Source organism: Muntiacus reevesi, chromosome 2, assembly GCF_963930625.1.
Source record: "Muntiacus reevesi chromosome 2, mMunRee1.1, whole genome shotgun sequence".
Lineage (NCBI taxonomy): Eukaryota > Metazoa > Chordata > Mammalia > Artiodactyla > Cervidae > Muntiacus > Muntiacus reevesi.
This window is the reverse complement of record NC_089250.1, coordinates 60510406-60532049: the sequence shown is the minus strand read 5'-3', so window position 1 is coordinate 60532049 and position 21644 is coordinate 60510406. Positions and strand designations below refer to the sequence as shown.

The following is a 21644-nucleotide window of genomic DNA, read 5'->3' as shown; positions in this document are numbered from 1 at the left end:
CACATACACACACGCTGGTGTTCAGACTAGAAACAGACCCCTGGGAAGTCTCAGAGACTTGCCCAAGCTTGCACAGCTGGTAAGTGAAGCCCAGACTCTGGGGCTTTCAGTCTGTACGACCGTGGACCTACCGAGAGTGTGCGAGGCTGGTGCTTGGTGGCTTACTCTTGCCAACATCCACTTGCCCAAGCAGCCCCTCAGGGAAGGAAGCCCAAGTCTGCGGCCCTCTAGGGGACCCTCCCTCTGTCCTCTTTGGCCCTCTCAGGCTGTGGCCCTCGGGAGCACTGAGGTGACCACGTAGAGCCACAAGCAGAATCTCAGGCTATAATGTGTTCCCCCAATAAGCACAGAAGAGAAAAAGAGGGTGAAATGTGCCAGAAACCCCAGCCTCAGGAACACAGGGACAAATTTCCAGGAGCACCCAAGAGAGTTCCTGGAACTCCACAGACCTCGGTTCACTCCTTCGGCCACCAGGGGTGGGGGGATGATCTAGAATCCTTCTGCCCCGAAGGATGACATGACCCTTGATGCAACTAGGAAACACTCTGAAGGCACACGGCATGCTCACTCAGCCTCCTCTGAAGGCCTTCCTCATCTGCTGGAGGAGGCTAGACTGGCCTGGCAATGCTAAGTCCACAGAAGGTGTTTCTGAGCATTTTATCATTCACCGCACTGGGCCGGAAGCCAACGGCTCAGACGACCGTGGTGATGACAATGTCGGCTTATGTCGGTTGGGTACTTGCTGTGTGCCTTGCCCTGCTCCAAGCACCAGGCATGGATTATGTTGTGATAATTCTCCCAGCAGCCCTGTGTGTAGGGGTTGCTATTACTAGGCCCATTTGACAGATGAGGAAACTGATACATGGAGAGCACTCTAGTCACTTCCAAGGTCACACAGCTGAGAGATGGTGCAGTCAGGGCTCTACACCTGGCAGTTGGGCTCCAAGGCCCATGTTCATAGTCACTGTGACTTCCTCCCTGGTCCAAGCAGAAGATTTGAACCAGCAGGACTTGGTGGTGGAGCAGGTGGGACAGGGACAGGAGGTTGATCACAAGAACCTTGGTGGATGGTGATGCCATTCACTGCCCTGGGTCACAGGACAAGGAAGTCTGGTGGATAAGGTGGGCCACAGTGACAGGCAGTTTGGACCAAGTGGGTTTAGGGTGCCTGTTGGGCATATAAGCACAGTGGACATCCAGGTGGTATCCTAGTCTCAGAAGAGAAGTGTGAGGCTCATGGTCCCACAGGGAAGCCAGACCTGCCCCCAAGAGCAAGCACGGATGCCTAGCCTGCAAGCACGGATGCCTATCCCACAAGCCCAGAAGAGAAGCCTGCTGGGCATGAAGGCAGAGGCTCCTCGACCACCCCTGTGGGCCCCGCTCACCCTGAAGGAGCTGGTCAGCATGAAGGACTCCGACCAGAACTGCAGGATGCCGTCCTTGGTGACAGTCAGGAAATGCCCAATCTTCTTGAGCCGCTGGATTAAGAACTCCACTTTCACAATCTCACACCCGTGATTCCTGTGGAAGGTGATGAGAGGGGAGCCCAGGCCAAAGTGAGAAAACGCCCAGAGGAGGACAGACAAGCTTCCCACACCTGCACCCAGAGAAACTCGCTCCTTGAGACGTGGGTTCCACCTCTCCCCCAGGGGACTGTCACCACTAACAACGGTGGCCAGAAAGAGAGGAGACCCACGAATGATGCTGCGGTGACACAGGGATCCCGAGTCATAAGTTTAACCCATGAAATAGTCAGTCAGCTTCTTCATGATGGGAGGGGCCAGACGAGACCGGGAATAGACGTTCTTTTAAGGGAAAAACAGCTCACGGAAGGCAAGTAGAGGGGGCTTGTGATGAAAACTGTGAAATAACAGTATATCCAGCCACAACTCTAGTGCTTAGAGATGGAGAGAGGACTCAGGAAGGGGTGCAGGTGCAGGTTGGCCCCAGCCTTGTCCAGACACACCCTTCAGCCCAGGGAGAGGCTCCTTACAGGGGGATGATCCTCATGGGAAGGTGGAAGCGTAGGCGGTACTGGCCCCTCATCATTTTCTCCTTCCCCTGGAACTCGCGCATCACGTAGTCCACGTACTCCTGCTGCCTCGGGAAGAAGCGCCAGCAGGGTGGGTGTCAGCCAAACCCACCCAAGGCTTCCAGTACCTTCCCCTTCTCCCCCAGCCCCTTCCAAGGGTCTCTAGGAGATCCCGGAGGCTCTGGTGGAGGGAGACTGTCAAGCACTGGTGCTGTTTTTGGATCTATATTGTGCAGAGGGCCTATTTGCACATGTAGGTGAAGATGGCACAACAGTACCTCCCACCTTATCTCGTGTCTGTAATTCTACATGATCCTCACCTCACTCCACAGCTGGCATCTCCTCGGAGTCCCTTTATTCCTCCCACTGTACAGATAATAAGACTGAGACCCACGTAAGTATAGATGAGTTGCCCCAGCTCTTATATCAAGTCAATAGTAGGGAAGCACCCATAAGCCACAACAATTCTAGGTTCTATTGACCAGCCTCACGAAAATATTGCCAAGGCCAGAGAGAACCACCAAGTGAAGCCATAACAAGACACAGGGAGCTATGAGGAAAGACCATGGTGTAGATGACAGGGTGCTAGAAACATGCTTATTATAGAATATTAAGAGAAATGGGCAGTGGAGGTTCAAGAAGGAAGGGACATATGTATACTAATGACTGATTCACATTGTTGTATGGCAGAAACCATAAAGCAATTATCTTCCAATTGAAAGTAAATTTAAAACAAGAAATGAAAGCAAAAACCACACATAAAAACAGAATGTACATCTATGCTTGGAGGGAGGTATGACAGAGCTGACTACACATGGACTCTTGAAGGAAAATCCCTAGGTCTGAAGACTGACTCAGCTAAAGTAGCTCTGTAAGCTCAGGCCAGTTTATTCTTCTCTTGCCTCAGTTTCCTAGTCTGTCAAATAGAGGTACATTACCAGCACCTACCCCATAGGATTCCCGTGAGGTTTGAGTTAAATGTTTAGACTGCTTAGATAAATTCTGCTGTAAATGCTAGTTGTCACTGTTAGCATTTCTACATCAATACATCAGACTGATTTTTTTTTTTTTTGTACTTTACTGTGTTCTGCATTCTTAAATGTATATGCTCATTGTAGAACATTTAAAATTGGAGCAGGGGGTAGGTATGCTGCATGAGAGCATATTAGGCTCTAAAACTCTGACTTTTTGTGATTTAACAGACACTGAGTGAGCACCAAGGGCCACGAGACAGTTGTGGCATTGGCTGGAGCCCCCTTAGTCAAATGGGAGGTCGGTGTGCAGGAGTGTTACATGGCAGCTGCAGGCCTCTGCTGCTCACCGCTGGGGGCACAGCCAGCTTCATGCAGGGGTCAGTGGCCTTTGTCACACTCTCCTGTTCCCTGGAAGGGAACAAGCTGCAACAAGTCCAGTTTTCGGGAGTCTCAAGAGGGCCCCCTTAAAGACTCCAAGTGTTCCCTCTACCCAGTAAGTCCCCCAGAATCTGCCCCCCGGATCCTCAGCCCTCCTTGTGCTCCTCTGACCAGCCATGGCCCATGCCTTCCAGCCTCCCCCCAGCTCTCTGAGGCAGCAGGGGCGCCCTCCTCACCCAGGTGATGAAGCCGTTACAGTTCAAGTCCACCTTCAAAAACAGCGCCTCCAGCATCTCTTCTGACATATTGCTCAGAATCTTCTTCACAGCCTTAATGAAAGTCTTCATGTCCAGGGCTTCAAGAGAGAGAAGGGAGAACACCGCCCACTTCATCGCAAGACCCCTGGCCCCATCACCAGCCACAGTGTTCCTGGACGTCTGGGTGTTGGAGGGGCGGGACACACAGAGGGTCACACTGCTGGGTCACCTTTTCCATCTTATCTGCTCAACATTCGATCACCCACAAATCCTGGCTCCACACCTGCTGCATGAGAGCATTGTGGTGGCCCCAGAGCAGTGAGAGGGGACATGTACTAAAAACAGATCAGATCTGAGATCAGATCCCATTTCTGAGCAAATAAGACAGACCAGGCATTGAGACAAAGAAAACTGATGAAAACTCATAAATAAATAAATAAATAGGAAAGGAGAAAAACTTCAACAATGGCAGCAAGGAGACATAAATAAATCCAAAGCTATAGAGGGAAAAGAGATGTGCATCTTTTAGAGGCAATTAAAATACAACCTTGGGCTGGAGAGAAAAATGAAAAGGGGAGAGGAACAAGGAACAGAAGGACAAGAACCAATTTTTTTCCCCTGCTGGGTTTTGTGGCTACAAGGGAATCTGTCTGCAGAGGGGTCGATTACTCCTGTCTAGGTTTTTAAAAAATAATCAGTCTTTAAAAAGCACACTCCTATGGGGACTTCCCTGGTGGTCCATGCTCCCAGTGCAGGGGGGCCTCAGTTTGATCCCTGGTCGGGGATCCCACATGCTGCAGGTAAATATACCAAGTGCCACAACTAAGACCTACTGCAGTCAAAAAAATAAGTAGAAACATTTTTTTAAGTGCTTCTAAAACCCGCTCCAAATACATGGAACTCTCACCTCGGCCTTAAGGCTCTTCTCTAGGACCTCACCCCACCCCTACTGTCCCCTTCATTCTCTGCTGCAGCCACCATGTCTCCGCACCTGTCATCTCAAGGCCTTTGTGCTGCCTGGTTCCTCCACAGGGAAGCCTTTTCCCAGAGACTCTCTAAGCAGGCGGCATGCCACCCTGCCTGGTTCCACTGCCCCCTGACCTTCCTTATCACCACCCTGGCCATGAGCTCAGGGAGTACAGGGCTAAGCCCGTCCTCTCCATGACCGAGTCCTTGTGCGAAGCAGACATTTGTTCCCTGAGTGTTTCCTTCAGCACTGGGGGATGTGATGATGATGACTGATCATCAGTATCATCTGAGTTTATTCACACTGACCACCTGATGGTCGCGGTGTGGGTGAGGGGGGCATGAGGAAACTGACACAAAGAGGGAGGGTGTGAGCCCAAGGTCACATAGCTGGTGAGTGGTGGCACCGAGCCATTCCCCCCAATCTGGGGTCACGCTCTCACCCTGCTCCATGCTCCTCATAAAACAACCCACTCTGTGCTAAAGTGACAACTGTCATCGCTCACGGCTAGACTGAGGAGCAAATGAAAGTCTGAACAAAAGGTGCCCTGCTTAAATAAAGATCCAGCCTGCTCATCTGAAGTGATAGCCAAGAGCCTTACACATTTGAGTGACATGTAATGGTCCCTCTGTGTATCAGACGGATGTCAGCCCATGAGCTCGGAGCCGTCCCCTCGGGAAAGAGCTGGCAGTCAAAGCGCCTTTGTGCAGAACAAATGAACAAACTCCTCTTGACAGCACTACAGGGAGAGTCCTTTCATTGCTCTTTAAGAACCTATATATATTGTTCACTGCTGTATTACTTTCATATTCTTCTTCTTAAAAACAGCTTACTGGAAAAAAAAAAAAAAAAACTGTTGAGTAGAACAAAAGACTAGACACAATGGTGTCCTGGAAAGGATGGGTACAATGTGGGAGCCAGTCAGGTCCCCTGCACATTGATGCTAAAAGGAAATGCTCACCCAGTCTCACACGTATAATGAACAAATGGTTCATTAATAGCTCTTGTGGTCCAGTGGTTAAGAATCTGCCTTGCAACTCAGGGGACATAGGTTCAATCCTTGGTTGGGGAACTAAGATTCTACCAGCCGAGGAGCAACGAGTCCCACATGCTGCAACTACTGAAGGCCGCATGCTCCGGTGACGCAACCAGAGAGTCTATGTGCTGCCAGGAAAGATCCTGCATGACGCAACTAAGACTCGATGCAGCCAAATAAGTAAATAAATTTTAAAAATAGCTCTTGAAGCACAAAAGTGAAAATGTCATGTCCCTGGGGAGGGAGGGAGTGAGTGAGTGAGAGTCACTCAGTCGTGTCCGACTCTTTGCGACCCTATTGACTATATGCAGCCTGTCAGGCTCTTCTGTCTAGACAAGAATACTGGAGTGGGTTGCCATTTCCCTCTCCAGGGGACCTTCCTGACCCAGGGATCAAACACGGGTCTCTTGCATTGCAGGCAGATTCTTTACCATCTGAGCCACCAGGGAAGCCTATATATTCCCTAGGATCAACACTGTAAAAGTACTGTTATTTTTACTGTTATTGTTTAAAAAAAAAAAAAAGTGGTCTACTTCAAAAAGAGGGCGAGGTGATGGCACTTTTTAAATTTTGACCTGTGTAAATATATTACCTGTTCAAAACAAAACACAATAAAAATAGTGGCCAAAACTGGAACTGTCGGGTCCTCCAAGACAGTGGTGGCACCTCCTGGCCGCCGAACACCAACACTCAAAAGAGTTCAGATGAGGAAGCATCTCAGCTTCAGGTCAGACACAAACCATCCCTCCCCAGCCTCACTCTGCTCTTTATGAACAGGCCATTTGTTACCCTTCCTGCCCACATTACAGTGTGGCTATCAAACTCAAATTGACGGGGCAAGTAGCCATGGTCCCAGCATTGGTGCTCTGAGTCTACTGGATAGAAATAAAGATGCCTTAAAGAACTCCAATAGGAATAATAAGTAACCTTTATGTGTATTTTCCCAAGGGGAAAATTCAAGCTCTGAAGAGAAAAAAAAAAAAACCTTATGTACAAAGGATGTTCTTCACAATGTTATTTAAACTTGGCAAAAAATCTAAAAGTTGGGGACTTCCCTGGTGGTCCAGTAGTTAAGAATCCTTCTTGCAATGTAGGGGACATAGGTTCGGTCCCTGGTCAGGGAACTAATATCCCGCATGTTGTAAGCCCATGCATTGCTTACAATCCTGGAGAGACTGTGCTCCAGGATCTGCACATCACCCCTAGAGAGTCCGTGCACTGCCAGGAAAGATCCCGCATGACGCAACAAAGATGCCAAGAGCCACAACAAATAAACAAATGCTTTAAAAAAAACTAAATGTTTCGTTCAGGGAAATGTCTTAGTCAACCAGTGGAGCCCTTGCATTCACTGCTAATGATGGTTCAGCAGATCACATAACATATGAAAAACAAAACCCTTAAGGAATTAACATTAAGAGAAAAAGGAGGGTGTGAAATTAAAGTACGGTTTACAGACATGTGAAAACACGTGTAGTCATCTGGGGCAAAGAGACTGAAGGTGGCCCCGTGATGGCAGACCTCCTAGCAGTCATGCCCCCTTGCGTGTGGTGGAACCTGTGACCTGCTTCTGACCAACAAGGACGGCAATGGTGACAGGATGTACAGGACTGTGTATGCAGGACTACGCGATGGTAGCATACCTGCTGCTGGAGTTTCTACCTGGCCTGAGTGTTGAAGTCAGCCATGTTGGTGAGTCCCAGAAGCCAGGAAGCAGGCAGCTCCAAGAGCTGAAGACAGTCGCCCTCCAATAGCCAGGACAAAATGAGAGCCCTTAGTCCTGTAGCTTCAAGGAACTGAATTCTGCCAACAACCTGCATAAACTTAGAAGTGGATCTTTCACAAGGACTTCCCTGGTGGTTCAGTGGCTGACACTCCACACCTCCCAAGGCAGGGGGCCTGGGTTCGATCCCTGGTCGGAGGACTAGATCCAACATGTCCCAACTAAAGATCTCACATGCTGCAACTGAGAGTTCACATGCCACAGCTAAAGATCACAAATGACACAACTAAGACCCAGTACAGCCAAATAAATAAATAAATATTTTCTTAAAAAAAGAAATGACTACTTCCCACTCAAGCCTAGTTGATACTGCAGCCCCAGCTGACTCCTTGATCACAGCCTAGTGAGACCCTGAGCAGAGGAGCCAACTAAACTGTGCCCAGACTCCTGACTCACTGAAATGGTGAGATAATAAAAGTGTGTTGATTTAAGCCATGAATTTTGTAGAAACACCGTTACACAGCAATAGATAGCAAGCCATGCATATGAAATTGTTCAGTTGCAAACATGCTGAAATGCTGACTGTGGTTACCCAAGTGTCTGGATTAAGGGTATTTTTTCCCTCAGTCCCAAATAGCCTCTAGTGGGCTTACAATACTCACAGAGAATAATGATGAAAAGTTTTAAAGGACACGCAGGATGCAAAAATGCTTATGCAGCCTGCACCCTCCACCCAGGCCGGGTCCTGGGTCCCACCCTGTGCAGAGGCCAGAGGCTAGGCCCATGACACAGCCTTACCTCCAGTCGAGTTGACCTCACTGTGAAATGTCTTCTCCATCTCAGCCAGGTGTGCCTCAGTGAACAGCTGAGACTCATATTGGAAGTCAGATGTCTGGCTAACGGAGATGGATGGTGTTGGGGAGCTGAGAACCTCCTTGTTCTTCCCGGGTCCACCTGCAAAGGACACCTGGAACACAGATGATGACAAGAACCAGGCCCTGAAAGGGGTGACTTCCAGAGCTGAACAGTTTTAAGCACATCTATTGAAAGAGAACATCTGGGATTTCTCTGGAGGTCCGGTAGCTAAGTCTCTGTGCTCCCAATGCAGGGGGCCCAGGTTCATTCCCTGGGCAGGGAACTAGATCCCACATGCTGCAACTAAGACCCAGCGCAGCCAAATAAAAATAATTATTTAAAAAAAAAAAAAAGAAAGAGAACATCTGTGGGGTATATAGTGTTATGGTGTGTTACTTACTGATGCAAACAAGTAGATCTGAACCACTTTTAGCCCTAAGAAGTCCAAGGAAGATCTAACTGCGTCCCCTGACTCTGGGGAGTTAACTGCTGCTCCTCTATTACACATGTGCTGTGATTGAGGCTTAGAGGTCAGTGCCCACAGCCAAGATCCCACCTCACACATCACAGGACTCACATAAGCACATCACATAAGGTGCTTCGGTTTGGTAACTATATAGTTCCACATCTTCAGTGGTCGGAATTCAAGACCCCAAAGAGTCCAGCTCCATCTTCCCCAGCTATCACAATCTTGTCCTGACCAGACCAGACACCCCAGGTCAGATCAGATCACCTGTGCACACAGCCAAGTTCACGCAGTCCCCACCATCAGGGACTCTCAGCCCTCCACAACGCTTCCTCTCTGCAGCCCCTACACGAGACTCATTTTGACACTCAGCACGGTGTTTCAGGTTACTGGAGGCTCAGGTCATCAAAGGCTGCCTCTCCCAGAAGACTCCAGGTGTGGACTACGTGGTAACCATTGAGTGTTGCCCACTGAAATACACTGCTTTGGGTGTTGGGCAGTCAAGGAGACATCGGTTCAGAAAGTCAAAAGACAAGGTGGAGGTTGGATTACTCACTCACCCTATCCCAAGTGCACCAAACACAGAGCTCATCCAACTGCAAATCCAACTGTGAACTTGCCCTCATTCACTCAGGGTCTGTGCACATTTATTGAGTACCAGACACTGTGAACACACCAGTGAACAGAGTGGAGACCTGCCTTCATAGAACCCAGCGGATGAGCTGGTTAATTCTCTCACCAACCATGCAGCCCCCAGATTAGACATCCCAGCACCATCTTTGGCTCCTCCCTCTGCCTCCCTTGCATTCTTACTGACCTTCGTGTTGCTTCTTACTGTAATCCAGTTCCTACATCTAAACCCTCCTCTCCCCCACCCCTGTCCCACCTTAAGCCCTAGCCTTCTGCTGGGACAAGTACAGTGCCCTTCCCCAACTGGGACCAGAGTTTGTTTTTCCCTCCCAATCCACCTCCCAACACTGGAGCCAATCTTCTTTCTGGAAGGCAAGTCTGATCATGACTTGACCCCAGCTGACACTTTCCAGAATACTCCCATCATCCCTATCAACTCCTGAGCAAGGCACTCAAAGCCCTTTGCCATGCAGCTCTGACCTGTCTCTAGTTTCAATGCACACACCACGATTTAGGCACACCAACTGCTCTCCACCGCCCCACAATCACAGCCAACATTCCACATCTACTCATGTCTTTCCCTCTCTGCGGCACAGACCACCACCTCCAGAGGTGAAGTCCCACCCATTCTTCAAAGTCTGGCTCAAATGCACCTCCTCCGAGGAGCTTCTCAGTGACTTTCAGGTGAGAGTCATCACCGCCACCTCTGTGCTCCCAAACTCTTTGTTCCCATCTGCCATGCATGCATGACTCCTGTGCGTGTCTGTCCATACATGTAGCAGCAAGACATGGTGGGAAACATGACGGTAGAGTCCCAAATCTCTGAACTAGGATTCTGCCTGGCTCCCTGCTCCCAGGCTCATTTGGTGAGGGCTATTACCTCACTTCTCTGAGCCACAAGTTGCCTTGTCTGCAGAATCTCTCTCCCTAATAACCACCTAGCAGGGTTGTAGTGAGACAAAATGACACATGAACACACATGAAGCCCCACCACATTGTATTACACAATCCATGAGAACTGTTATTTCTCTCCATCTCACAGTGAGCTCTTTATTTATTTATTTTTGGCTGTACTGGGTCTTCCCTGCTGCACGTGGCCTCTTTGGGTGCACGGGGCCTCTCTAGCTGTGGAGCACCAGCTCTAGGGTGCATGGGCTCAGTAGTTGTGACACGCAGGTATCACAAGCAGTTGTGATACCCCATGACACATGGGATCTTAGTTCCCCGACCAGGGATCCAACCAACCCACATCCCCTGCATTGAAAGGCGGATTCTTAACCACTACACCCCCAGGGAAGTACCAAAGTGGGTTCTTTGAAGGCCAGAGCATTTTAATTTATCTTCATTTAATCTACATTAGTTCTCTCTCTGTTTCCCAGTCCCAAGAACACAATGGACACTGAATACTCATCTGACTTGATAATACTCTGCACAGCCCACCCCATCGTTATCACAACTTGGCTGGACAAAATTAAGTAGAGTCCAAGTAGATACTATAAATTGGTGACCTCAGGTTTATTGCATTTGGCCCATGAAGTGCTTTAAAAGGCAAAACCAGCCTACTGCAGCTTAAATTATCAACATTTTATAAATATCTAAGCTTGCAACCCCTGGTGCGGAGGCTGATAACCTGATAATCAACAGACGTAGAAGCTCAAGGATGATGTCTGGCATCCCTGGAATACCCCTCCCATTATCAACTCTGAGGATTTTCTTACCTTTCGAGGCAGAGTCTTGTCTTTTAAGTCCTCAGAAGACACAGGTCTCGACCTAGAATAGGGAATCACAGTGGCTTTAACTCTTGATCTCTGTAAGGACCATGAGGAGGCTGACCTAACTGCATCACAGGAGAATGGAAAAGAAGTCAAGGTCAAGGGAGAAGGTGGCTGCCCTAGGCCTGTGGACCCCCAACTAGCATTTGACAAGCACCCCATTTCCCATTGGGGCTCCTCCAACACAGAGCTTCTCCAGAGCTTATACCTGCAAGCCTTCTTTCTGCTGATGGGAGAGCTGTCTTCCTGATGACCTGAGGTTTCTCAGGTTACTATACTCCTGGCTTCATGCCAGCAGCTTCCTAAAGGGAGTCACCCATTTTACAGAAGTAGAAAAGGCTTAGAAGGTCATGCGGGGGTTCAACTGTAATCCACAGATTAGGGAAATAAGATCCAGGGAAAGCATGTTTCCAGAGGGTCAAAGGTTTCCATTCACCAAAGGTGGGACAAGAAGGGTCCCTGACTCTCCACGACGAGCACCCCCACGCCCAGCCCTCGATGTCCTTGGAGACAGGACATCTTTAGGGAGCTGACAGGACTCCCCTCACGCAGCATGGGGGCAGGTGCAAGTGTGTGGGAGAGGTCTGTTCCATGGATCTCTGCTCTGAGAAAATGAAGGGCACACTGCCCTGGGTCAACAGACCTCCACAGAGGATGGAAGACAGTGTTGTGTTGGGTTATTAGAAGCATCCATCCGCCCCATCAGCAAGTGCCACCAGCAGGAATCAACAGGGCATTCCAGGACGGCAGGGTAATGGCCAGGAAAGAGATGAGTCCCAGACAGGTTCGGGGGACAGAGCAAATGAGCCAGTCTGGCTTGACAAAGGGCTCCTGGGGTGGGGTGGGGGGAGGAATAGTGCAAGAGGAAGGAGGAGAAAAATGGAAGCAGAATCTTAAATATCTTCACCAGGAAGTCTGAACAGGATGAAGGGCAGTTATGAAAACTCACCAGCATAAGATGTGGGGAGTGAGGAGGAAGAAGACTAGATACTGGCCAATGGTGTCCTAACCTAACCGTGTCCCGGTGACAGCCCAGATATAAGGACCAAAGGGGCAAGAAGAGCCAAAGGAAAGGAGACTTGGAAGCCAGGAACCAAGTAACTGAGGGAAATGCCAGAAACATTTCCAGGAAAGGGACAATGAGGGAAAGTGGTTTAATGCACGTGATACTGGCTGGGCCGTCCAGTTAGAAATAAAAAACAAGTTCCCAGAAATATGGGGACTGAAAAATGGCTGCACTGAGGGGATAGAGAGGTGGGGCGGAAAACACACAGATGACAGGGTGGGTCAACTAGAAGTCTGGAATGCTCCAGAATGAGCCACAGTGATAATGAAGGACACTGAACATGGCGATGCAAGGTCACCAGTGAGAAAGCTGCAGAGATGTATTCATGAGTTCATTTCTGTCAAGAATATTCTATGTAGGTGTTGGCACGTGCCTAGAGAGCCTGGAAAAATATACTCCAAAAGTAATGGCAGCTATTTCTGGCAGGTGAGATCAAAGAGAATGTCTATAGTATAAAACCATGTATTTTTCTTTAGTTTTTAATTCAGAAAAGATTCATGGTAATCTTGAAGATTTCAAGAGAATGAATGGTGGGTACAATTTACTCATCTGTGAAAGATCACGGGACAGGAGTGCTGGCAGCAGCGTTGTTCACAGCACCAAGTACAGTGAACGACTCCTAGTAGATGAATGGCTGAATAAGTCAGGGCACTTGCACTCAGGACGTTACCCAAGGAACCAAAAAGATGAATCAGACCTTCAGCAGATGACTAGGGGGAATTTCCAGGAGATACTCAAAAGAAAAGTGTGCACAGAATGAGGCCAATATTTACAAAAGGATGATGAATAGGTACGTGCTGATACATAGAATGTGCATGTACATGTACACACGTCTGTAAACAGGTCTACCCTTAATAGTTACGGGGCCAAGGGCAAAAGAACAAATACTGGTCCACACAGCAAGTCTAGTTATTTAAAATGTTCATAGATTAATATACTGTTAAATAAAATACATACATGTGCCTTCACAAGTACTTTTCCTAACAACATGGAAGACCTCCAAGCCCTCTGTCCTGCTGCCCTCTCATTCCTGCTGAGGGGGGGCTTGTAAATGGTGGCATGTGGACGGCCACCGTCACCCATACACCCATACATCCCATGCCTCCACAGCTCCACGGCCACCACAAGCCTAGGCAGGGGTGCCCTCAAGCGATGCACTGAGCAACTTCCCTGGTGGTCCAATGGTTAGGACTCTGCACATCCAACTGCAGGGGGTGCAGGTCCCAACCCTGGTTGGAAAACTAAGATCTCATATGCTACAAGCAACAGCCAAAAAAGTAAGAAGAATTTTTTAAAAAGGTTTTAATGATGCACTGAGGAATAGGCCCCCAGACTCTGGAATCCGGTTCAAAGGGATTTGGGCAGGGAATTCCAGAACTGAGAGCAGTGGGGAAGAGGGGCGGTGAACCAACAGGGCTGAGCAGCCATCCTCTCAGCCCCTGGGACCTCCCTCATCTAGTAGGAAGGGACACGGTCAGACAGGGGACAGAACAGGTTGCCTGGCTCAGGGCAGGGGCCTTTTTGGCCTGGGTCTAAGGGGCTCCTGTACTGTCAGTACACACAAAACTATGAGCATAGAAACTAGGGTGTTGATATGGATCATGGAGAGTAGGGGTCCAGTGTGGCAAAAAAAAAAGGTGGGCCAGAAATAAAGGAATACGAAAAGTCTGCACATGTATCATTCCATTTATATTAAGAAGGCAAGCATGGGTAGGTATACAGAAAATGACCGTATTTTCTTTTGCTTTAAAGTCTGGGTTAACAAGTAACTAAAGTCAACATCACTCATCAGGGAACCAAAGGTCATGCCTCATGGTGTGCTGGACTCTGGACCACTGCTTCTGTGGTATCCCCTACAAACCCATAACCTGACAACCCCAAACTGAAGGACATTCTTCTAAGCAAGTGGGCTTTACTCTTAAAAATCTTAGTGTCATGAAGGACAAAGATTAAAGTGCACCGAAGGTGACTGGAGAGAGGTAACAACTAAAGGCAATGTGTGATCTGAACTGGATCCTAGACTAGGGGAGCAAAAGGTCTCAGGGCCATTAGGACCATCAGTGAAATTTAAACATGACTTTACATTTTTAGGTAATATTGATGTTGTTTCCTGCTTATTAGAAGATCTGGGTAAAGGGGAGTTCTTTATACTATTCTTAAATCTATTTAAAACTTTATTATTTCAAAACTATAAGCTTTATGAGAAATGAGTTTAACCAGAAGAGGGGAGCTCTGTTTGTGTTCAAGGACTGAACAAGAGGGAAAAAATACTGGTGGAGGACAATTAAAGATACCCAAGAGCAAAGCACAAGAAGCAGAGAGAAGTACTGGCAGCAAAGAAGATTCAGCTGGACAGTTAAATATCCATGTAGGATGAGAGCAGATGAGAGGAAGCCTGCTCTGAAGGGAAGGTGGCTGGGTTTGGGGTGGGGTCTTTGGTACAAACCTGGAAATAAGGCTGAGAGCTTAGAACTGCCTCTAGAAGGACAGGCGGGGAATGGGAGAATAACTGGTTTGCTGTTTGTAAGAATCTGTAGCAGCAGGTGACTGAAGACCAAGGGCAGTAAAACTGCCCTGGAAATCGAGCTGAGATAGGCTCAGCTCTCCTGTTTGGCCTTGAGTCTCAGGTATGTGAAGAACTGACTCATCAGAAAAGACCCTAATGCTGGCAAAGATTGAAGGCAGGAGAAGGGGACAAAAGAGGATGAGATGGCTGGATGGCATCACCGACTGGATGGACAGGAGTCTGAGCAAGCTCTGGGAGATAGTGAAGGACAGGGAAGCCTGGTGTGCTGCAGTATGAGTTGGACACAACTGAGTGACTGAATAACTGGATCTTAGGGCCCAGGGGTCCAGTGTTTTAGAGACTAACCCCAGACACTCACCCTGACCCGATCTGCTCTCCCCAGTTAATACTGCTCATTGTATTTAACGGAGACTTATCGGTTTCCAACTTCCTTCTTGACCGAGACATCTTAGCAGCCGCCCCCAAGTTCAGAGTGGCTCCTCTGTGAAGTCGCTGTGGAACTCCGAGGGCCTCCACAGACTGCAGGGTCAGTTGTCCACACTTAGAACCTGGGAAATGAGACAGAATTCCACATGCAGAACACAAAATGGAACATCAGAATCCACCCCACAAACGGTTACCACGCGGCCATTTTTCCTCCAATCTGAGACATTCTTGTTATTGATGAAGTTGGGCTGAGAGCAGACAGCTGACAGAAGGAGCTCCAGCAGTTGCAGCCAGGACAAACATGAGTGGAGGATGAACCACAGGACAAAGGCAGCACAGAGAACCCACCTGCCATGGAAACCATGGAAAACTGCCAGCAAGTCTAACGATAAATCCAGGCGGCCAACTGGCCCCACAGTTGGGAGACAGTGGAAGGCACAGTAGCCCTCTTAACATGAGCTGCGCAAGCTCCAAGTCTTCATTTGGCTGCATCGGGTCTTAGTTGCAGCACGCGGGATCTTCACTGCCACTGGAGGTATCTTTTGTTGCAGTGTACCAACTCTCTTAGTCGTGGCTTGAGGGCTCTAGTTATTGTAGCTCAAGGGCTCCAGGAGTTGCAGCACGTGGGTTGAGTTGGTCTGTGGCAGGTGGGATCTTAGTTCCCCAACCAGGGACTGAACCTGTGTCCCCTGCATTGCATGGAGGATTCTTAACCACTGGACCACCAAGGAAATCCCGAGCTCCAAAACAGAGGAGGGTGACAAGAGAAACGTGTGTAACACGAGGGTCTTATAAACCCAGACTTCATGGCAGGCCTGGACTTGAGGCAGCACTGTTCAGTCTTGCCCCTGGCACAATTCAGCAGCATCAGTTGGCCAAAGGTAAATCTCTTGGGGGAGAATTCAAACAGGGACACGGATTCCGCGCTGAGTCACATTTCATGATCACCTAGATGTTACCAAAATGTTAACTGACCACCAAGCCAAGACCCCCCTCCCCAGATCTTCACCACAGAGACCACCCGCAGACAGAAAGAAATTCCTGCTCCCATTTCATAACAGTGAAGACAAAAGATTTCATCATATTGTAAAATATGAGAAGTGGTTCAATGAAATGTCATAAAAGACACAGGTCTTTTAAACCAGTTTTATTAAACTAGGTATTAATAAACTAGAAGGGTTTATTTAAAATTTAAAAAAAAGAAAAAACAGAAACAAGGCTGATGGTGCTACATCTGACTGTTCCCCCACTGTTTTTTTGACTTGAGGCTTTCATTTTCCAATCCAATGTTACCATTTCTACTTACAGCTGTCCGTGTTTATCCATTTTTACATGGGTATGCTAGATTCATTCACAATATCATTTTCCTTCCCAAACAAGAAACATGCGAACAGGGAAATTAGTTAAGATGCATTCCATTTTTTAGGTAAGAAAAACTTCAGAAAACCCCCACCTAAAAAGAATAAAATCATGATAACCAGTAACTCATTTAAAAACAGAAGCAGGAGGGAAGGTGTTGAAGAAAAAAAAAAAAATCTCCTAGATAAAACCTCTGTACAAAACAATCCTGGAGAGAGTTCAAAGTCCTACTCAATGCCTACAAGTTCAGGCATCACTTGCCAATGCCAAGGAGACCCTACTCTGCTCCCTAACACTGGAGATGTGATGGGTGTTGCAGGAAGGCTTCAAGGGCACTCAAGGACATGGCTGACTCATCCAGGGAAGGTGGCCCTTCTGAGCTCTGCTCAGAAATGGTACCAACTCTGCTCTCTTCAGCTTTACCACTGTGAGTTTTTAAAATCTCAAAAATTGTATCCTGGGATCTCCCTGGGGGGTTCAGTGGTTGAGACCCCACATTTCCAATGCAGGGGGCTCAAGTTCAGTCCCTGATCAGAGAACTATGATCCCTCATGATTCATGGTGTGGTCCAAAAAAATTTTTTTAATTTTAAAAAGTTGTATCCTAACACAGTTTTTAAAAAAATTTATTCCTTAATAAAGCTAGCAAAAATGAAAACTTGTATCCTCAGCTTTATAAAATGTATCAAAAGCTTTAGGGTGCAACTTGATGCTAACCAGGGTTTTTCCTTTTCAAAATCAAATAAACAAGACAGAAGCCAGTGACTGCTGGGAACTGTAGAGGACCCAGAGGATTAACGAATGTTAAGATTACACCTTCAGATGAGACCAACAACTCACCTCACATGCCACTTAAAACAATGCTCTTCCCACCACACCCCACCACCAGAGAGAATTCCCAGTTCAAATACCAAAGATTTCAAAATACCACTCATGATTCAAGAACACAGTAGCTTCAAAAAAAAAAATAATTAAAAAAAAAAGAAAACAGTAGCTTCTTTGGGCGGTTTACTATCTACTTACCCACTTCCTCCCAAAAAAGAATGAAAAACAAAAATTAAGTCAAGAGAGCTACAGATGCTTGGGGAATTTTTTTTAAAATAACTTTATTTCATTCAACATAATTGTTTCTTCTCTCCGCCTTTAAAATTAGTAGGAAGGGAGGGGCACACACAGGGGCAAGCTGGGATTCGCCTACAGCTACCTGTAAAAAAAAGTTTATTCCATTCTTCTAGGTAGCGTTTAAATTTCAAAGTAAAAACAGCAGTCATATATAATAACACATATTTAACTCACATTATTTTGTAGAAAAACACATAAAATACCAAAGAAAAAGGCAATATCAGGTGAGAAACCTTTAGAATGCGAAAAACCCAGATGACCCTGAGGTATGCTGGATCTTAAAATCATTAGAACTACTCCAAAATATATAAATGAGCCCAATCAGGAGAAATATAAAATAAGAATGTGATAAAGTAACTGTGAAGCAAGCAAGAGAGGAAAGAAATCTGAAGGTCACTCAAGATTAGACGAGGATAAACCGTGCCAGATCTGGAAGCAATACATTCTGATTCCTGCACTAAACGGGGGGCCAGGAATGGCTATATTAGCAAAGCTCTCCCTGCAGCTTGCAGTCTATGGGGGGAGGGCAAGGGCCAGAGAGAGCCAAACTCATGTGTTGAGCCACTTTTTATTTCACCTGTCTTTCAGGGTCAAAACTTTTATTAAAACACAAAAGGATGTACACTTTACAAACCATTTCATTGTCAGTGTGAGTTTTTTCAAAATTTCACACAAAAAATGTCATTGATGCTGAAAAACATTGTGTTTTTTGAACCAAAATTGTTTAACTGATGAAACCTGGCCTCCAGAGGCAACACTTGATGGAACTGGGCACTCTCCCACTCTTTCTGGCTCTGGTATCCTGCTGGCTTTTACAGATCTAAGTAATTTTTCCCGGCTCAGAAGGGATCCCAGGGAAACCATCCTCACTCATCTCCTAACTGAGGCAAAGAAAAGCTCTGCAGACCAGGGATGCAGGGCCTGGAAGAGGACACTGGTCTCAACTCCTGGCCCTTGGCCTCCTGATCACAGCACTTCTCCTTCGTTCATCTTGATAAAGGTCAGAAAAGGGCTCCAGACACATACTCCCTTTATATATTCAGTCCACCCACTTGCATGCTTGAGCGTGGCTTAACTTTATAACAGTCTACACTGCAGTTTGTGAATCATCCATGAAGGTTGTCTTAGAAACCCATCTTTGTCCCTGCTGGAAACTAGTAAGAGACATAAAGACAGCTTTGTTAAGATCTACCCTGGTGGACTGAACCTCACTACCAGCTTCCCAAATCTCATTCTCCCACTAGCAGTGAAAATTAAAAACATCAGCAAATACAGTAAATTGCTCTTTCTCCTCTTCTTCATACCTGCATCCAGCCTATCCTTACCAATTCCTACACAGACCATGAAAAATATTCAGTCATCCAGGAAGAAGGGAACAATTTTTTTGAATTTTAAAGGTAAGACATCTTACAGAATTTCAAACTGCTGACCGATCACTGTAATTCTAAGTCTCTCAATGCCATTTACGAAGTTCTAGGTTTTGAAGGCTAACTTGCTTTGCTCTTCCTATGATCAAAAGATAAAGATTTCTTTTCCTCACCCTACCCCCAGAAACATGTTTGTGAAGGCTACGTTCATTTTATATTTCAGAACTTCGGAGCCTCCAATTCAAAAGAAATATAGGTTATTTTAATTTTTAAAATTTCTATATGTATATATACATAGTCCTGGAATAAGGGGCCCAGAATTCCAACACTAAGGTTAGACCTGCTTATCTAGATAATGAAATTAGTGAAGCAACCTGACCACAACCTCAACAGAAAGCTGTATGCTAGGCTAAGGTAACACTGCTTTCCAACTCAGATTAAGCCAAAAGGAAAACAGACCTTCACAAATTATAGCTGCTTAACAATCTGGCTGAAGGCATGTGGGGTAATGGTCAAGTTCAGTGTAAAAGCACAGAATTCTTCTGTGGGCTTTCCTTCAGAAAAGGACTCTGCATACTCAAGTCTCACATGTGAAAACAGTAAAGAGTAGCAAGTGTCTGAAATAAACATGAACTCATCAGGTTTTAAAACTCTGTAACTGTAATGTATGAATTCAAAACTACAATATACACCTGATTTTAAATCAATGGCAACAGTGCCAGACCAGCAAAATGACTGGTGATTCAGAACACTGACCACAGACAGGCTCAGGCTCAGGTTCAACTTGGCTCAAAGCAATCATTTCCACTCTGCTGACAGCAGTCAGATTTGGGTCACCCACATACTAGCAAGCTAATCTGATCAGGCTGATCAGGCCTAAAACTAAGGTTTTGTTTATAGACTATGCTGAACTATGGTAACCATCACAAAAGGAGTTCTTCATACCAAATCTCATAAAACAATCCTTAAAGAAAAACTTCCCTATACTTATCTTGATATAGCAAAAGGAAACTGCTTCCTTTCCAACACATTATATCCTGAAGAAAACACTTATCTTTAAATCAATGAATCTGAATTACTGAATCACTGAATCTTCATTCAAAAGAAAAAGGTGAAAGGTGTGTTTAGACCATGATTTCACTTGGGGGAAAAAAAAGGGATGAAAATGATAGTCTCAAAAGAAAGGAGCTGTACTCATCAATCGTCCAAGCTGGGGGGAAAAAAAAATTAGAACTTGTTACTTATAATTTTTACAAAATACTCAAAGCCTATCTGAAGAATCTCCTGCCTGAATTCTCAGGATACAAAAACCCTGGCCTAAGCTTTTCTGATCCATAAACTTCAAACTGGATCCGAAGAACCAAGCAGTGCTTTCTGACGCTGTGGTTGCCTTTTCTGGTTCTCAGCTCATTCTGATGTCAACAAGCACCTGGTGAGGGAGGCACTGCAGTCAACACTGCCATCCTTGTTTTGCAGGTCAGAACAAGAGATCAATTATTAATAGCTTAAAAGTCACGAAACTAGGAGGAATCTACAAGGACTCCAACCTGATACCCCCCTGCCAGTTACATTTGAGCTTGCAGAGATAAATGTTAAGACGAAAATTAACTGTGAAGACTACATTAAACCATGTCATCTGAGGCACATAGTAAAATGCAGATTTCTAATCGCCTCACTCAGAATTTCTGCCAATTGGACGTTAGAAATTTTATGTCAATCAAGTTCCACAGGTGATTCTGAAACCCATCAGTCTGAGGACCACCAGCATGAGTGAATCCTAAGTTCAAATCCAGCCATCTGTTTACCTATCCTGCATACAACACGGACCTTGCCAAGCAAACCAAGCAGCTTATTCAAGATCACAGCACCCAGGACCTAACCTAAATGAGACCCATTTAAAGACCACGTGCCTCAGCCTAAAGAGTCAGGCCAGTGGACTTACTAGGTCAGAAGTACACACAGTAACAGCTTCACTCTTTCCAAGGTAACTTCTCAGCTGACAATACTCAACATTTTATTCACAAACTCCATGCACTCCTGGACATATCTTCTTACAGATTATCAATCAACACACTTGGTATCCAATTCCTTCTGTGTAACAGAAGTATGTAACATTTCAGGGAAGATATCATACTGTTAACTTCTAGAGGAAGTAACATGGATGTAATCCTAGTGAAAATCATGAAGTTTGATTTACAGATCATCTATCTATAATTGTGGTCGGTACCCTAAAGATCATACAGAAAACTATCTTCTGCCCATTTATTTCATACTGAAAATAGCAGCACATCACCTTCTGAACTCATTTCTGAGTATAGAATTTTTAAAGATGATTTTGGATTGTTATAGATTGGCTGTGTTTACTGACTTTGAAACACACTTTCAGGGGAAAAAATACAACAGTACTGCCCCATGGTATCCACCAAGCTCGGTCCTGAAGATTTTCTCTGAAGGAAACAGCCTGAAAAAGCTTCATGGCATTGAGGCCAAGCCCCACACTTCTGAAAGCCCTCTCACAGTAACATGAAAGTGTGAAAACGGCTTAGAAGTGTCCTGTTTGAATGAAGAAAAAAGAAACAGTCTTAGAAATAAGCACATCTGGAAAAAACAGTGAAGGATTTCAAAAGATCAGCCCTAATTTAAGGAAGAAGCATGGCTACCTTATCATTTGAACCTAAAAGAATATACCCA

The 21644-nt window shown here is 46.2% G+C and overlaps 1 protein-coding gene across 1 annotated transcript in view; it reads right to left on the bottom strand.

Annotated features, from left to right (window-relative positions):
* The window catches only part of EFCAB8 (EF-hand calcium binding domain 8), a 50426-nt gene extending 35262 nt beyond the window's left edge, over positions 1–15164 (bottom strand). Inside the window, exons 1-6 of the mRNA XM_065921829.1 lie at positions 15039–15164; positions 11034–11085; positions 8163–8331; positions 3621–3739; positions 1994–2097; positions 1386–1521 (exon numbers count right to left, since the gene is read on the bottom strand). Coding sequence (XP_065777901.1) covers positions 1386–1521; positions 1994–2097; positions 3621–3739; positions 8163–8331; positions 11034–11085; positions 15039–15127 — 669 coding nt within the window. The 5' untranslated portion in view covers positions 15128–15164. The remainder of the gene's footprint in view (positions 1–1385; positions 1522–1993; positions 2098–3620; positions 3740–8162; positions 8332–11033; positions 11086–15038) is intronic.
* Positions 15165–21644: the final 6480 nt, after the last annotated feature.